General features: G+C 49.5%; 1 protein-coding gene across 7 annotated transcripts in view; it reads left to right on the top strand.

Moving 5' to 3' along the window:
- The window catches only part of RBM33 (RNA binding motif protein 33), a 112,527-nt gene that overhangs the window by 70,858 nt on the left and 25,679 nt on the right, over positions 1 to 15,990 (top strand). For 4 of the 7 annotated variants that reach the window (XM_047763499.1, XM_047763495.1, XM_047763494.1 and 1 more), the window contains 5 exons: positions 3,977 to 4,109; positions 4,460 to 4,803; positions 6,229 to 6,528; positions 7,550 to 7,837; positions 10,984 to 11,655. In XM_047763499.1, the coding sequence (XP_047619455.1) occupies positions 3,977 to 4,109; positions 4,460 to 4,803; positions 6,229 to 6,528; positions 7,550 to 7,837; positions 10,984 to 11,655 (1,737 nt within the window). The remainder of the gene's footprint in view (positions 1 to 3,976; positions 4,110 to 4,459; positions 4,804 to 6,228; positions 6,529 to 7,549; positions 7,838 to 10,983; positions 11,656 to 15,990) is intronic. The other 3 variants (XM_047763498.1, XM_047763497.1, XM_047763496.1) reach the window with 1 other exon arrangement.

The raw sequence follows: 15,990 nt of genomic DNA, 5'->3' as shown, positions 1-15,990 counted from the left end.
GCTGCAGATGTCGACGCGAGAAAGCCGCGCGGGTGCTGCAGGGACTCACGCGGGACAGAAGGGGAGGGGGGTGGAGCTGGCAGCGGGCCACACTGTGCTGGGGGGGGGGGTGTGGCCGCGGCTCCCAGCAGCCGAGCAGCAGCTTTGCTTTACCCTTTGTTGGAGCTGGTGAGACACTTGAGTTAGTGGGAAGTTTCCCCGGGGAGCGCTCTGCTGTCTGTCCATACAACACAGCCCTTAAGGACTCAATGGAATAGCCCCATATAGATGGCTGCTAGTAATTAGCAACAGGCACATGGTTCGTGCCGGAGAATTCTGTGTAGACAGGTACGTGCAAGTGGAGAGGACAGAAAGGAAGTGAGAACTCGGAGAGCACTGTTGGGGTCACCTGGGGGACTGGGTAGAGGCGTCTTACCCTCTAGCAGGGTTGGAGAGGGCGGGCCGTGGGGGTTGGGAACAGAGATGCCCCAGGGCTGGAAAGTGTCCTGGCCAGCAGGAAGAGCTGGCCGGGAAGAGGTAAAAACTCTGACTGACGATGCTGGGCCAGTTGGGATTAAAGGAGACATTTAGTGATTCTGCTGCAGTCAGTATATGGAGGTTTTTCACCGAGCAGCACGCTGCAGTCTGTAGAGAAGCAGGACGCTGGGGTCTGCCTGTAGATGGTGCTCTGAGGGTTTCCTGAAACGCTGTTGGCATGAGGGTGAAGCAGAGGCAGGAGGAAATGAAGTTTCCATGCCGAGGGATTTTGGCTGAAACAGAAGCACAGAGTGAACGTTTCCCAAAGAAATCAGTAGAATATGGGAGTTTGTGTGTGACGTGGTGGTTTCCAGTATTCACATTCTGTGTTGGCTCTAGACTATCATTTTCATGTCTAAGTTGGGAAAATTTGGTTTGAAAAATCCCAAATTTAGTAATTTTGATCAGATTTATATCATATGATTGAACGTCCCCCGCTACATTTCAACTTTTCTTGGGTATTAAAATCCGTGATTAAAAAAAAAAAAGAATGGTGCTGCCTTGGGCAAATTATTTCATGTCCTGAGCTTGAGTTTCCTTGGCTGTGAAATAGGACACATACCCGCGCTGTCACCATCCTGTGTGCCTTCGTGAGCCTGGAGGTCAAGGGCTTTGCACAGGGCTCTGTGTGCGGGGCGTGAGCCCAGGCGCTGCAGCCATTGCTGTCCTGCTTTGGTCCTCATTCGTCTTATTCGGGAGTAGATGGTTGTTGGCTTCATCAAGCTTATTTACTTGAATCTGTGTAAATCGCTGCAGTCCTTAGGCACTTGTATGGTGGGAGTGTGTCAGGAGCGTTGGCTTACACACACACAGGCTGAGAATCCCTGGTACGTTCAAAGAATTACAGCCCAGACCTGAGCCTTGGTTCCCAGTGGGCCCTCCCCAACTTGGTCCCCAAGTCTCCCACCTAACTCCTGCTGGGCTGTCAGCCGAGCCAGAGAAGCCAGAGAACCAACACTGAATCCAGGTGACTATACCAAGTAAGCACCGAGTCCCAGCCCCTGTGTTCTCCCAAACATGCCCCACCCCAGTTGTCCCTGCCCTGGACCTGTCCTGATGCCACCCCACGCCCCAAGCAGCAGCCGGACCTGTAGGCTGCAAGCTGCTTAAGTGCTGGTCTGGGCTCGCACCTCTTCCCACTTGCTGCATGATTCTCAGAACACGGACAGACCTGAGTCCCTTCCCGGTGTGGCATTCCTCCCGCTCTCTGGGGCTTCTCATGGTGTCATTCCGAGGCTGGGATCTAGGTCAACAGACCCGTGTTGAGGCAGACCCTGCCCCAGTAACCTGAGGCAGGCCATCTGCTCACAAGTGGTATGTGAAGGGAGCCGCCGTTTGCTGTGATAACTTTAATGGTTGAAAATGTTTTTTACTTGTCTTCAGGTGGGTGTTAATATAATACGACTTTGCTCTTTGTAAGTTAAAACCTCATGAAAAATACATACGTTTCATTTTTAAGAGATTCTGCATTTCAGTAACGTCTTTTACCATTTACGTCCGGTAGCTTGGTTGAGGCTCGGAGGTTGTTGATGAATCTTAACGTTTTCCTTCTGTATTTGTCTATTCGAAACTCTTTCTTGATACTCCCTCCTCCAGAAGAGGGACAGTCAGGTAGAGGGACAGTCAGGTATGCATCAGAACAGCATAAGGAAGCCACTGTATGACTGGGATGGGTTTTACCTAGGTAAGCGCTGCTGACTTGGGTAAACGGCATGGGATTGGAGGCAGCGTGACCAGTCAGACCTTGCCACAAACCAGAGGGCAGACAATCTTAAATTTTATTTTCTGGGCCACTCTAAGAAAATGGGTTTAAACTTTTTTTTTTTTTTTGGTCTTTTTAGGGCTGCAGCATATGGAAGTTCCCAGGCTAGGGATCGAATTGGAGCTACAGCTGCCGGCCTACATACACCAGAGCCACAGCAGCTCAGGATCCAAGCTGTGTCTGCGACCTGTACCACAGTTCACAGCAACACCGGATCCCCGACCCACGATCAAACCTGCATCCTCATGGATAGTAGTTGACTTCATTTCCCCTGCGCCATGATGGGAATACTTTAGCTATATCTTAATTGATGCCTTCATCTAGAGGGAGACGTGACATTGCCTAATGTCAAAGGTCAAACCTGGATGAGGTGAGACTATCCATGATTTCACCTAAACTAATAGACAAAGGCTCTAAGAATTTAAGCCTTGGAACTTTGTGTTCCACTCGTTTCAGTACCGTGGGTGTTTTATGAAGATGGCCGTATCTGTGATTAAATTCCGTTTCATTGGGGTCGTGCATCCAGTGGTCTTATGAGTTTGTAGTGTTTATCCTAGTGTTCGTTTTGCATTATTTTTATAATGCTGTGGACAGAGCAGACCTTTAAAGAGAGAAGGAAGATAAATGTAGTTTGCAAAAGCATTTTCAATGTTATAATGTGACGTCATGTTTAGAGAGAACAGCCGATTGTATTACAGTAATTAAGTGACAGCAAAGTCATTAGAAGATTAAGATTATGAGAAAGTGTGATTACTTTTAAAGTTGAGAAATATTTCAAAGAATGAGATATTAAATGAAAATTATTTTGATGATACAGTATGTGTAATTAATTCTTGATAAAGAAATGAAAAAAATTGTGAAGCATTCTTAGGTAAATGCATTTGGAAAATTTCCACAGATACTTGAAAGGCCAACTGAAAAATGAGGTAATTTTTGAAAAAATTGAGGAATGGTTGATTTACAATATTACATTGGTTTCAAGTGTCCAACATAGTGATTCAGAATTTTTATAGGTTATACCCCATTTAAAGTTATTATAAAATATTGCCTGAAAAATGAAGTGCTTTTAATGTGTAGAGCTCTAGTAACATGCAGTTATTGAAAAATCGTAATCTATAAGGGTTCAAAATTTTTTATCCAGTGGCACCTGTATTATCTTTTATAGTAAGGCGTTCCTTAAACATTTCATATTTTCCTGTTTCATCAGAGATGCTGATTTTTGTGATGGTGCACCCTTTCTTTTTCTTCTTTTGAAGTAAAGCAGCTTCATAGCTGTGGCTTATGGTTGAGTTAAAAAGGCACAAAGAAGAGCACGTTCGAGAAGATAAATGTCAGTAATGTCCAGAGCAGACACTCAGTCTTGGATTAATGGGCAGGGTCATTGAGTGCGTGGATTTCAATAAAGCTGAAAAATAATAATGGTTTTTGTTCAGTAGTGCCATTAAAACATTGAATGTTTATGTTTCATTTTGGTATTTTTATGTTTCGTTTGGTATGTTTCATTACGGCTGAGTCACCTATTTGAAACATGAAGTTTTACGTATATATATATATATATATATATATGTATATGCATATCTGTGTGTGTGTGTGGAAGTTACTTGATGCTTTCAGAGGAGAACTTAGAAGCATGCCTGCCTTTCTGAGAACTGCCTTTTATTTTCCTGCCTTTCGTCCTGTTTTCCTGCTGCTCTTTAGGGCCCTCCAGAGTTCCCGCAGCACACGCCTGGCCCCGTTCCTAACAGTTTCAGCCAGCCCCCGCGGCTTCCCCTGCAGGACCCGTGGAGGACCCCACCCCCTCCGCAGGAGCGAGACCCTTTCTTCCTAGGAGGTAAGGGGGCTGGTGGAGCGAGCTGCGTCGGGCCACCCGGCCGGTTCAGATGGCGTTTAGCTCCCCGGGGAGATGCTGTGGAGACTGTCAGCGTGTTCCGTAGCCCTCGGTCTGTCCTTCCAGAGCTAGAGCTGGATGCAGTCGGCATCTAAAGTGTAAGAATCTCATGCAAAGGGGGGAATCATCTATAGAGAAAATCAAGACATAAGGAGCAAAGTCTTGAATTCTTTCCATTCGCGCCCAGCCACCACTTGCGACTTTTGTCCGTTGTGAGGCCGTGCATAAAAGTGATTTCTGTGAAGCGTGTGTCCTGGGTAATCAGAGGCTAACAGTGTTGCAACACCGTTCAGTTTCAGGAGAACCAAGATTTCCGAGCCATCTCTTCCTGGAACAGCGAAGTCCCCCTCCACCACCTCCTCCTCCCACGCTTCTTAGCAGTGGTCACCCTGTGCCCACGCCCAGCCCCTTGCCCTTCACCCAGCCTGGGCCAGCGTTTAATCAGCAAGGACAGCAGCCTGTGTTCCCCAGGGAGAGGCCTGCCAGGCCAGCCCTCCAGCCGCCGGGGCCGGTGGGCCTTCTTCACTTTAGCCAGCCAGGGTCCACAGCCGCACGGCCCTTCATGCCTCCGCGACAGCCCTTCCTGCCGGGCCCGGGACAGCCGTTTCTGCCCACGCACACCCAGCCTAGTCTCCAGGTAAGCATCGCTGGCTGCCTGCCCCCGTGTTCCCGGGGCTGTGGGCCTTGGTGTCTCGGTGCGCATAAGAAAGTTTCACGTTTTGACTCTGGTCGACTCTGACGTGGAGATTATTTAAAGAACAAGGGTATTAAACTCCAGCGTCCTCTTTATTAAAGACTCTCCCTCCCTCCCTCCTTCCTTCACACCCGCGGCACATGGGGGTCCCAGGCCAGGGGTCGAATCAAGAGCTGCAGCTGCCGGCCTGCACCACAGCCACAGCAACGCCAGATCCGAGCCGAGACTGCGACCTGCACCACAGCTCATGGCAGTGCCAGAGCCTTATCCCACTGAGCGGGGTCAGGGGTTGACCCTGCATCCTCATGGATCCTAGTCAGGTTCGTAACCTGAGCCACAGCAGGAACTCCATAAAGACTCTCTTACTTAACAGTATTGTTTACCTCCTTAATCACAGGGAAAATGGGGAAAGTGACTGTCGTTTTTGTTTGTCACTGTAGCACTGATATGAGGTGTACTGGGAAGCGCGGTTCTGGGTTAGACTGTGTCCCTGCCGTGTGTCGTGGTGGGGAAAGTGTCGTAGCTCACTCCTCGTTGGAGAGGTTTGAGTGCCCTCTGCTGATGGGTTGTGTTTCACCAGCTGCCTTGGGTCTATATTGCTCACCCAGTGTGCTGCTTCTCGTATTTGATGTTTACTCTTAAGCATATAATGATGAGATGCTTGACCTACTATTTATTTATCTGTTTGCTTTTTTTTAATGGCTGCACCTGCAGCACATGGAAGTTACCAGGCCAGGGGTCGCGTCGGAGCTGTAGCCACTGGCCTACACCACAGCCACAGCAACACCGGATCCAAGCCTCATCTGCGACCCACACCACCGTTCACGGCAATGCTGGATCCTTAACCCACTGAGAAGGCCAGGGGTCGAACCCGTGACCTGCTAGTCAGGTTCATTACGGCTCCGAGCCATGGCGGGAACCCCCGCCATGCTTTCTTTTTCCTAGTTAAAGTGTTGTTTGTGACCTTCTTGTGACAGTGAATTATCGGTAACTAAAAACTACCGCATAGGTTGACGTTCTGCAGTTGCCACTGTTGTTGTCAATGGTCCTGGTTTCGGTACTTTGGAATTAGCAACAGAGCTGCAGGCAGCGCCCTTGAGGCCGGGTTTGCTTGCACCTTAGTTACTTCCTCAGGGTCAGGTCCTGATGTTTCAGGGTTTGAAGGACGTAGGGCAAATGCAAAATGTGAGAGAGTAGCTTTTAGCTTCTTTCTGCATTTGAGATAATACTACCTTCATCAGCAAATACAAAATGAAATTTTAGCGCCAAGTGGAATTCTTTCTGGCATTGAGGTTTTGAAGGGAGTGGCTGAATTGAAACATCGATGGAGATTCTAAAGTGTTTCTTCTGTCTTTTCTGGCATGGCAGGGGCCCCTGCACCCCCCCCTGCCTCCCCCACACCAGCCGCAGCCGCAGCCCCAGCAGCAGCCCCCGCTCCAGCCCCAGCAGCAGCCCCCGCTCCAGCCGCCCCCGCAGCACCAGCCGCCTCCGCAGCCGCAGCACCAGCCTCCTCACCAGCCGCAGCACCACCACCACCACCACCTCTCGGTTCCTCCCCCGCCCCTGCTGCCCATGGCACAGCCCCAGTTCAGGCCTCACCTGCCGGCGGCTCAGCCTCAGCCCAGCAGCAGTCGGATGCAGTGCCCCCAGCGCCAGGGGCTCAGGCATGTAAGTGCACGCCATATCCTCAGCGCTCTGCCTGGACACCTTGGATGTCCCAGGGCTGCCATGTGCCTGGCTGTTCCCGCAGTGGTAGATGGTACTGTGTGTTTAGGAAGGGGTCTTGGGTGGTGGTGATTCTGCCTTTGCCAGTGGCTTGTTGTTTGCTGCCTAGACGATCTCTGTCTCCTTGGGCGCGCGTGCATAAGTAAGCAAATTCAGGAAGAGTTTCTTGAGTGGCCTTTGTTGCCAGGCGCCACCCCAGTTCCTGGGGAATCAGCAGGGAACAAAAGAGATGGATTTCCTGCCTCCGTGGCGCTTACAGCTGGTCCTGGGAGGTGAGCTGCGTTTAGTCCCGCGGTGACGCTCTCAAGCACCGTTAGCAGATGTGTGGCTTGTTAGGCAGTGAAAGAAACTGGGAGATGAATGCCTGTCGTCGAGACAGTAAAGACGAGTCGTTACCACTGGCTTGTCCTCCAGTAAGTTACTCACCCTGTGGAGAGGCTTGTGGTTGGAGGTCTAGGCTCTAAGGTGAGGCCGTTCGGTTTCCCTTCAGTTCTGTTCGTTCCGACCTTGAGCCTCAAGCGTGTCACTTAATAGCTACCTGGAGTCTCCGTTGTCATGTCTGCCTCTTTCGTAAAGTACCATTGAGACGGCAACGATGTGAAGTAAGAACGGGGTTCCAGGCCTGGGGAGGGAAGGGAGCGCCTTGTGACGGGAGTCACTCCGTGAGGACCCTGCCAGACTGCGCCCCCGGCCGCCTCTCGCACCGGCAGCCCCTCCGGGGCTGCGTCTCTGTTCAGAACCCGAGGATGAACGTGCCTGAGAACTTCCTCTCCAGCGACACCCTCAGGGGTCTTCCTCCAGGGAGGAGTTTTTCTTGGGACACCTGCATGCATTGTATTTGCTGTTCTGCCTGAGTTTAGGGGACCCAGTGACAGCGAAAACTTTTTTTTAATCTAGTGTGCCTTTTTATGTTGCTTCTTCCAAATGTCCAGTTGTAATTCGACTTTGCTTCTTCTTGTGGTAGAACACGGCTTCTCAGAATGTAACCAAACGGCCCATGCAGCAGATGCCCCCGACGGCGCCGCGAAACAGTAATCTGCGTGAGCTGCCCATAGCCCCGTCCCATGTGATGGAAATGAGCAGCGCTCGCTGCTCCTCCACCCCTGCGGCTCCACTGAGACCTGCCGTCAGCACGTCACCCCCCGCCAGGCCGGGGGCCGCGTCCAGGACCGCGCAGGGGAGGACAGAGGCGAGGCCCAAGCCTGTTAGCCCGGTGGTTCAGCCTCAAGAAGGAGCGGAAACGGGACCGGAGGTAGGGCGCAGTTTTGCTAAAAGTGGCCCTTGGTCTCAGACGGAGAGCCTGGTCGTCAGCCTGTGCTCTTTACTCTCGTCCACTGAGTCCCTCACAAGGTCCCCCCAGGTTTACAGGACTGGGTCCTCCTTTTAACCCAACCGCCGTATTCATACAAAATCCACTTTCATTCCCACTGGTCGCAGTGTTTGGTTGTGCTTACGTGTTTGTACACTTGCAGTTGTGTGTTACAGAATCTGTAGGTATCAGGGATCGTAGCAAACTGTTTTTCTAAAGGGCCCAGGTAATAAATATTTTAGGGTTTATAGTCTAGATTGCCTCTCATAATTACTCAGCGCTGCTGTTTTCGCACAGAAACGGTTACAGGTGGACCTTCCATCAGCTGTGCTCTGGTAGAACTTTATGACAAAGTCAAGTTGGGGCCAGATGTGGCTCATGGACCCTGACATACACTGCCATGTTCCTGTGACCTTCTCTGGTTTTACGCTGTGACCATTTTTGCTTGGGACCGCTTTTACTTCTGGCCTTTAAATAAGACTGGCGGCGGGGGGGGGGGGTTGTTTTGCATTGTTTATATTATTGCTGATTTCTAAATAGGTATAAATGTCGTAAGAATAAATAATAAATGCAGATCAGTATTCCGCATGGTTTCCACCTGAGATGTTATTTTGCACCTTGATTTCGTTTTGGCTGCTTGGTCATGTTTTGCTTGGCGGCCGATCGGTCTTGGTGCAGTATTCGTCGCGAGCTGCGTGATTTAAAAAGAGTATCTTTTTACATTAGTAAAATTTATGCCTGGGACAACCCCTTGAGGCCATTGGTGTCCTGTGAAAGAAACGAGCATGCCTGTTTACTGCTTCCCTGCAGTCGAGATTCACTTCTGGGCTGTTCCTAGAATGGCAGATGTGAAAGCTGGGCATTATCTGTATCGTGTAGGTTGATAAAGCACAGGCATCTAGCGTAGCGTCGCTTAGAACCGTGCCCTTGGAGTGACTCGCTGGCACCAGCACTGTGGCCCTCGGCAGGTCCCTTCACGTGTCACCCGCCTCCGTGTCCTTACCTGTTGGGTGTGTGTGCCTGGGACATGGAAGAGGATCAGTATGTGGAAGTTAGGCTCGTGCTGATAAAATGTATATGGGGTGTAATAAGCACCATGTGTTAATGTCTTAAAGAATAGTGGCACCAAGAGTTTCCTTAGAGAAGGATCGAAGCGAGTCCATGTTTTTGGTTTTTCTTAATCAGAGTGAAAACCAGTTAACGCTGGTGTTTACCTTTCAATCAGCTAAATTGTGGGTGGGTGTCAGATTTTCTTGCAATTATTGTAGCAGCTGCAGGGTAATGTTTCCAAATCAAAAAAGTATAAAGAGAAAATACTGAGTTAACATGGAATAACATCTTATTAGAAGGATGACATTCTAGTTTTAAAAGTAATATATGAAAAAGTAATGTAGATTTCCAAACTGGATTGGGATAGTTTATAAAAAGAAATCCGCTAAAATGGTATCCTTTTACTTTACTAGCCGGCTCCTAACGCATAGGAGTAAACAGACTTGGCTCAGAAAAATGAAGCCACATACACTTTTCTAATACGAGTGGCTGAAATGAGAAAAGTGGCTTTTTCCCTAGGAATACCACTAGCCAAGTCTGATGGTCCCTTTCATGACAGTTGATTGAAGCAGGCTTCTGTAGAATCAGACAGATGCTTTGTGCATGAAGTGGAACTTGGCAGGTGGCCATAGCCTAACTAGAGGGTCTTAATTTGTTTGCTTTTAATTTTCTGTGCACATAGAATGGAACCAGGAGTAAGTTTTTTTTTTTTTTTTAAACTTTTACTTTTTAAAATCTTTTGCTTAGGTAAATGTGGTTTATTTTATTTTCACCCAATTGATAATGATACAATAAAGGGCCAGTATTTCTACCTAGATTCTTAAATATATTTTAACTTTTTTGATTACTTGGGGAAAAATTCTAGTGAATATTAATTATTTCTGTGTTTGATATGGTGGACCCTCTGGCCCTGTTACTGTTCCCCAGGATGCCCTGGCCCCTGTGCCTTTTGGACTTCTGTTTTTTTGTCTTCCCCTTCATGTCACCTCGAGCTCTGTGCACCTACCTGTGTAGTGCTCATCCAGCTTCACATTTGCGGTTTGGAGTCTGCTCTTGACTTTGAAATTCGATGACTGAGTTGATCAGAACTGCTTCTAAAATGATGAGCAGGCCTGGGTGAGAGCTTGGCTCGGGGTCTTGTAGGTCAGTGCACAGGCTTGGGGCACCAGCCAGCTCTTTAGCTGCATCCTGGCCTTATAATTCCTAACTTAGAAGGTTTGTTTGTTACCAGCTGAATTCTGGATAGGCTAAATCCTATTATATAAAGAATCTGTGCATGAGAATGTCTATGACTTTTTAAATGAAAAATACTACAATTTTAAACAAATGCTCAACTTGAAACTTTCTTCTTTGGATGCTTTGCTTTTTTGAAAAATACTGGACTTTTTACAGAGATGCTTTTGATAGACTTTCAGAATGGTTTGGGCCTGGCCTATTAAAAGCATTCCTTATATACCATTAATATTCCAATACTGCAATTGGCAGCATTTTGATTCTGAGGAGAGTGCATGAGTTCAAGGTCAGGGAGATTGACTAGTGCTGTTCATTATAAGCAATTATTCTGTGACAAATGAGTTTGAGATCAGGCTGAAAATTCTGTACGAAAAATCAATAGTTCTAATCAGGCCCTTTCAGGTCATTTACAGCCCACCTTTTGTTGGTTTGTCAGAGAAGAGCCAGATAAAACCTCTGTGACAGCGAGGCCTTCCTACTGTTGCAGTTTCCATTTCAAACATGTTTTGATATCTTCAATGAATAGTTTAATTGGTTTCAAAGTTGTAAATGGGTGGAAATTTACATTATTTCATTTTTAATATTCTGATAAGATTTTCCAAATTAGCTTTAGCTGAGTAATTTTTTTTCCCTCCCCAGAGGGAGGAGTTAGACTTAAAGTCTATAAGCAGATTTTGAATGGCTTCTTTCAAATCGGAGTTAAAGGGGTTTTAGAAAGTGCCTTTTCTGAGTTTGTCGAAGTGGACGGGGGTGGTCACCTGGCTTGTGTGCCACAGTAAGCAAGCCTCGCGTGTTTTCTGTTGCAGTTTCCTGATGAAGATGAAGAAACGAGGTTGTACCGCTTAAAGATAGAGGAACAGAAGCGCCTCCGGGAAGAAATCCTGAAGCAGAAGGAGCTGCGGCGCCAGCAGCAGGCGGGTGCCAGGAAGAAGGAGCTGCTGGAGAGGCTGGCCCAGCAGCAGCAGCAGCAGCAGCAGCAGCAGCAGCAGCAGCAGCAGCAGCTCGGCGCCCCCCCTGCCCCGGCCGAGCAGGAAGAGCGGGCGTCCTCCCCAGCGCCCGCCAATGGTAACCCGCTGTTACCCTTCCCGGGGGCACAGGTCAGACAGAATGTGAAAAACAGACTTCTTGTGAAGAGCCAAGATGTCACTCTTTCCACCGCTCCACCCAAGACGTCAAATTTCGTGCCATCTGGTGCTCCCACGCAGTATCAAGGACAGCAGATGAAGTCACTGAAGCCTCTGAGACAGGCCAGAAGCATACCTCCGTGTCCGGCTCAGCACAAAGTCCTGCAGGTGAAGCCTGCCGACGGGGAGGGCCTGCCCCCGCCCTCGCAGACGGCCCGCGTGGCCTCCCTCCAGGGCCGGCCCCCGGAGGCCAAGCCTGGCGCCAAGAGGACTGTCATGCACCGGGCCAGCAGCGGCGGCGGAGACGGGCCGCACGTCGGCTCCAAGGTCAGGGTGATTAAGTTGTCAGGCGGGGTAAGTTGACGAGGTTACCAGCCCCTCCTACAGTCCGCGCGTCCCGTCCCGGGTGCGTGCGTCCGGTTCCCAGAGCGCGGGAGGGGGGGCCGTCCCTGCGGGCGGGCGGGCGGGCGCCTTGCCTCGCAGGCCGGCCAGCCGGCCGGCCAGGGCTGTGGGCAAATTCTGCCTCCGGCCCGGTGCGCGCGTCTCCTTGGAGGCTTGAGGAAAACCCCGCGCGACTCGCTCAGTTTTAGCTTCTTGTAGTAGATCTTTATGACAGGCCCGTCAAGTTTGTTTTCAAAATAAAATTTCCTTTGCCACAAAGCAAGTAATTTGTTGTGTGTAGCTTTAGGTTGAGTGGAGAACTATGGGCAGGGCCGGGGCCGTGGGCGTCTGGCTTTTCAGCAGCGTTGGTCCAAAGACAGTTTCCTGTCCGCTTTTCTACTCATTCCCCATTCGAGGAAAGGAGGAGCCACAGAATCTGAAGTGAAATCAGGTGTGATTCTACCACGTGCTTTCACAAGTGGAGCACGTCTTTACCTCTGACCAGGGCCTGTTCTAGAGCATTTTCAGCAAAGCACTGTAACTGCAGGTTTCCACTCAGTTTGCATGAGTTCAGTATGAAAGCAAAGCAGAGTTGCAGCAGCGTCTCTGTCAGTGTCTGTAGGCCACTTGCCTCCTTAGTCCTGCCCTGCCGTCACTTACGTGGGAGGTGACACCCCTCTTGCTTTATGAATTACACTGGATTCGGCAGCAGCCGCTCTGTCCTGCTCTCCCTGCCACAAGTCGTTTGTGACCAACCGGGGAGGAAGGGGACAACCTGAGACACAGGCTCTGAGACCAGAGCAGCTACTGGGGGTGACCTCAGAAGCGCAGAGCTCACGGTCCAGGGCAGAGGACCTCCAGCTCTCAGGCCACGCAGGGAGACCAGTGCCCCTGGGAGCCGCGAGGAGCCCCGAGCTGTTTTTACTGGCTTAAGGACGGTTGGCTGCTTATCAGTTCGTGAGTTTTAATTGCTTTCAAAGTTTCTAGGTGTGTACACGGTCGATGGGAGGTTTTCCACATGCCGTGAAGACGCTTTTGATAGACTGCATCTGTTTCCTCTCACCTCTGTTCGTTGTGATTCAGGATGCTGAGAAGTGGATGGCCGGTCTTCTATCACATTGTCTTAATAGTGTGTGAATTTGTCTTTCAGTGTAGACCCAAGCGGTCATCAGTTTCCAGTGTCTGTGTGGCTTGTTGCTTTTGACTTTGTTTTAGTTGTGCTTTGTTGGTGTCTCTTTTACTTGAGTCATAAACTTGAGGGTGGCCCTGGGCCGTGGTTGGGAACCAGCCTCTTCCCTGGGCAGCCACGTGGTGCTCTGTGCTCATGTGGCTGATGTGAGGGCAGGCGCACTGGCCGCCAGAAGGTGCAGGCGAAGAATTTACATACTTCAGTGTTTGCTGTCCTTTTCTGTGGTGGAAACAATGTCTTTTTTAAATCACACCGTCTTCCAAAGTCATGCTGTGTCATATTACAGTACTTAGGAAAACAACAGAGGAATTTTACCTGAAAACAGCAACCTGGCAAACTGGAATTTTTTTTAGCTCCCTTTTAATTTTTAAGTGTTAACCGACTAACGTAGTCTGCGTCTTAGGATTTATTCCAGTAATTCCTCCAGTAGCGTGTTGGCAGTTTTCAACTTGGCAGAGGATAAATGTCTTTTGTTTACATATCTCCAAACTAGGCCAGAGTGTTTCCCCAAGGATTTGGGGGGGGGGGGTGGATTTTTTGGTAGGTAATAGTATTTGAAAGAACGTGCAGAGGAGACAGTTCTTGTAAGTGCCAAGTATGCGCTCATTCCCCCGACTTTATTTCTGTCCGTGCTGGTCAGAACTGTGGCGTTAATGCCCAAGGGCTGTGCTGTGCCCCCGGAGCTGACTGGCTACCCCTGGCAGGGGCTTAGCATTTGGGGGGGATGGACTTGGGTATAGTACCTGTGCTGAACCTTGTCTGTGCATTGCAGGTTTATAATTACTTGTTTAATGAAGGAGTCCATTGTCAGCTCATGGTCTTCTATTTTGCTACGAGCCCTGGACGCCCTCATGTTCTCTCAGTACAGAAACACGGTATTCTTTCTATAAAGCTTTCTAGGGAAAATTTCTCTTCAGAGAGTCCGTTCTGTCTCCTTCACTTTTCTCTCACCTAGACTGGCACCTGCTATGTTGCGGAAATTGTTTTTTGCATTTAGTAATCCCCTCGTTCCAGACGTTTGTCTCCAGACAGGATATGGGACGGTCGTGGCGCCCAGTGCTGGTCTAGAGATCGGGCCCTGGTGGCGGTCACAGTAAAAATACTCATCTCCAGGATTGTCAGGCGAGCGGAAGTTTCTTTGCTGCCTTCTTCCAGTGTGCAGATTGGAAGTGGTACGCTTGAATTAGGTTTCTCTAGGTGAACTTTTTACCTGTGGACACCCGTGAGTCACGGAGGGCTTCTCTGTCATTGTCCATGTTTGGTTGCTGTAACCAGATCATTTCTCTTTGGGTTTCACTCACCTGGGTCTTCTGGAAGGTGAGAGAGCTTCAGTCTGAAGACAAGCCCTTCGTCATCTGCCCTCATCATCGCATTCCTTTGCAGTGGTTTTAGGCCCCAGCACCGCCTAGGAGCGTTTCCAGTCTTTTCCTACCACAGCTGCTCTTCCTTACAGCCGAGGTGCGGTAGGGACACAGGAAGCATTTTCACAGCGAGCCTCACGGGACGTCTTCCTTGCTGTCGGTTCCCACTCAGCCCTGTGCCCAGGGCCCTCCTTCTTCGCAGGCTGGCTGTTGGCCTCACGTATTTGTTGTTGGCTGGTCTGAGTTTCCTTTGCGTCCGCCGTGGTGTGGCGAGGGCCCGAGGCCCGACGCGCCGCTCTGCCTTACTGTCTGTGGGGCCCCGAGCCGTCATTTCCTTTCTCCGAGCCTCAGTCTTCAGTCTGTAAACGCAGTTATTAGTAAGGTTGCTGTGAATAAATGAAACCTTCTAACACATAGAAGGTACTTCATAAACGTCCACTTTCTTTTTGGAGTGTGCCTGAGACCCCTTCTAGAAACAGATTCCCTGATTCGATGCCCTGTCGTGAGTAGTAGCTACCGTTTATCCACACCCTTTGAATGGGATCTATTCCATTTTATAGGTGAGGCGTTGGCGTCACGGAGAGGCTCTCTTAGTAGCCCGGGGCCACTCAGCTACACACTCAGAGTGAGCCTTCTGAACCCTGTGGGTTTTACCATTGTTTATAATAGTTATTTTTGCTGCCCCTGTTTTCCAAACGTTACTTAGTTCTAGATTAGGGGTGATGGTCTGCTGTCTCCAGTGAGTATGTGGTAGTTGGAGTTGATTCAGGAAGTTTTTAGTGGGGCTTCTGGAATAAGGGTGATGATTAGGTTTCATTTTGCCCTTCAAGCCGGGTGGTAGTGACCGACTGGAGAAGATGCTGAGAAAGATGTAGAGGTACGAAAAAGTATCCTGACTGGTGAGCATCAGCTCTGGCGTCAGGGTGGGAGAGTGGCCGACTGTCGTCGTTCCTGCTCTAGAACCTGCGTGGAATGGCCTGGTCACAGTCACCCTGTGGCCGCTAGCCTGGTGGAGTTAAAGTCAGCAGAGCCGGATCCTGGTGTGGCCTTGACCTGCCATGTGCTATAAGTGTATCTTTGAACTTTTCTGTATAAATCAGAATAGGCCAGACTTGGTATTTAAAACATTGGGTTGAGGCGTTCCCGTCCTGGCTCAGTAGACACGAATCTCAGTAGAAACGAATCCGTGAGGACGCAGGTTCGATCCCTGGCCTCGCTCAGTGGGTTAAGGATCCGGCATTGCGGTGAGCTGTGGTGTAGGTGGCAGACGTGGCTCGGATCCTGTGTTGCTGTGGCTCTGGCGCAGGCCGGCGGCTAGAGCTCCAGTTAGACCCCTAGCCTGGGAACCTCCGCATGCCGGGGGTGTGGCCCTAAAAAGATTAAAACAGTAACAACAGCAGCAGAAAACCATTGAGGTGACGTCCTGAGGGACTGGAAATTTAGAGAGGCCGTTTGTTAGAAGGCCGATCAGTGTCTGGGTAAACTTTAGTCTCAGCCGACTTATGTTTTACCGTCTGAATTTGTCAGGTGAGATGTAAAAGGAACAAGTGAGTGCCCCTCTGAAGAGCGCCAGGTACTGGCATGTGCTGCCCTGAACTTGCACGTGCCTCCCTGAGCATTATTTATGTAAGTAGCCTCCTTAAAAGTTTTTGATGGAGCGGTTCTCTTTTTATTACTTAAAATATGGAAATACCCTTTGCTCATTTCTCAGAAAGCTATTTCTAAGTATTTAATTTTCAGACACCGAAAGAGCAACCT

The sequence above is a fragment of the Phacochoerus africanus genome, chromosome 16 (assembly GCF_016906955.1).
Source record: "Phacochoerus africanus isolate WHEZ1 chromosome 16, ROS_Pafr_v1, whole genome shotgun sequence".
Classification (NCBI taxonomy): Eukaryota; Metazoa; Chordata; class Mammalia; order Artiodactyla; family Suidae; genus Phacochoerus; species Phacochoerus africanus.
The sequence above is the reverse complement of the archived record's forward strand: the minus strand, read 5'-3'. Positions and strand labels throughout refer to the sequence as shown.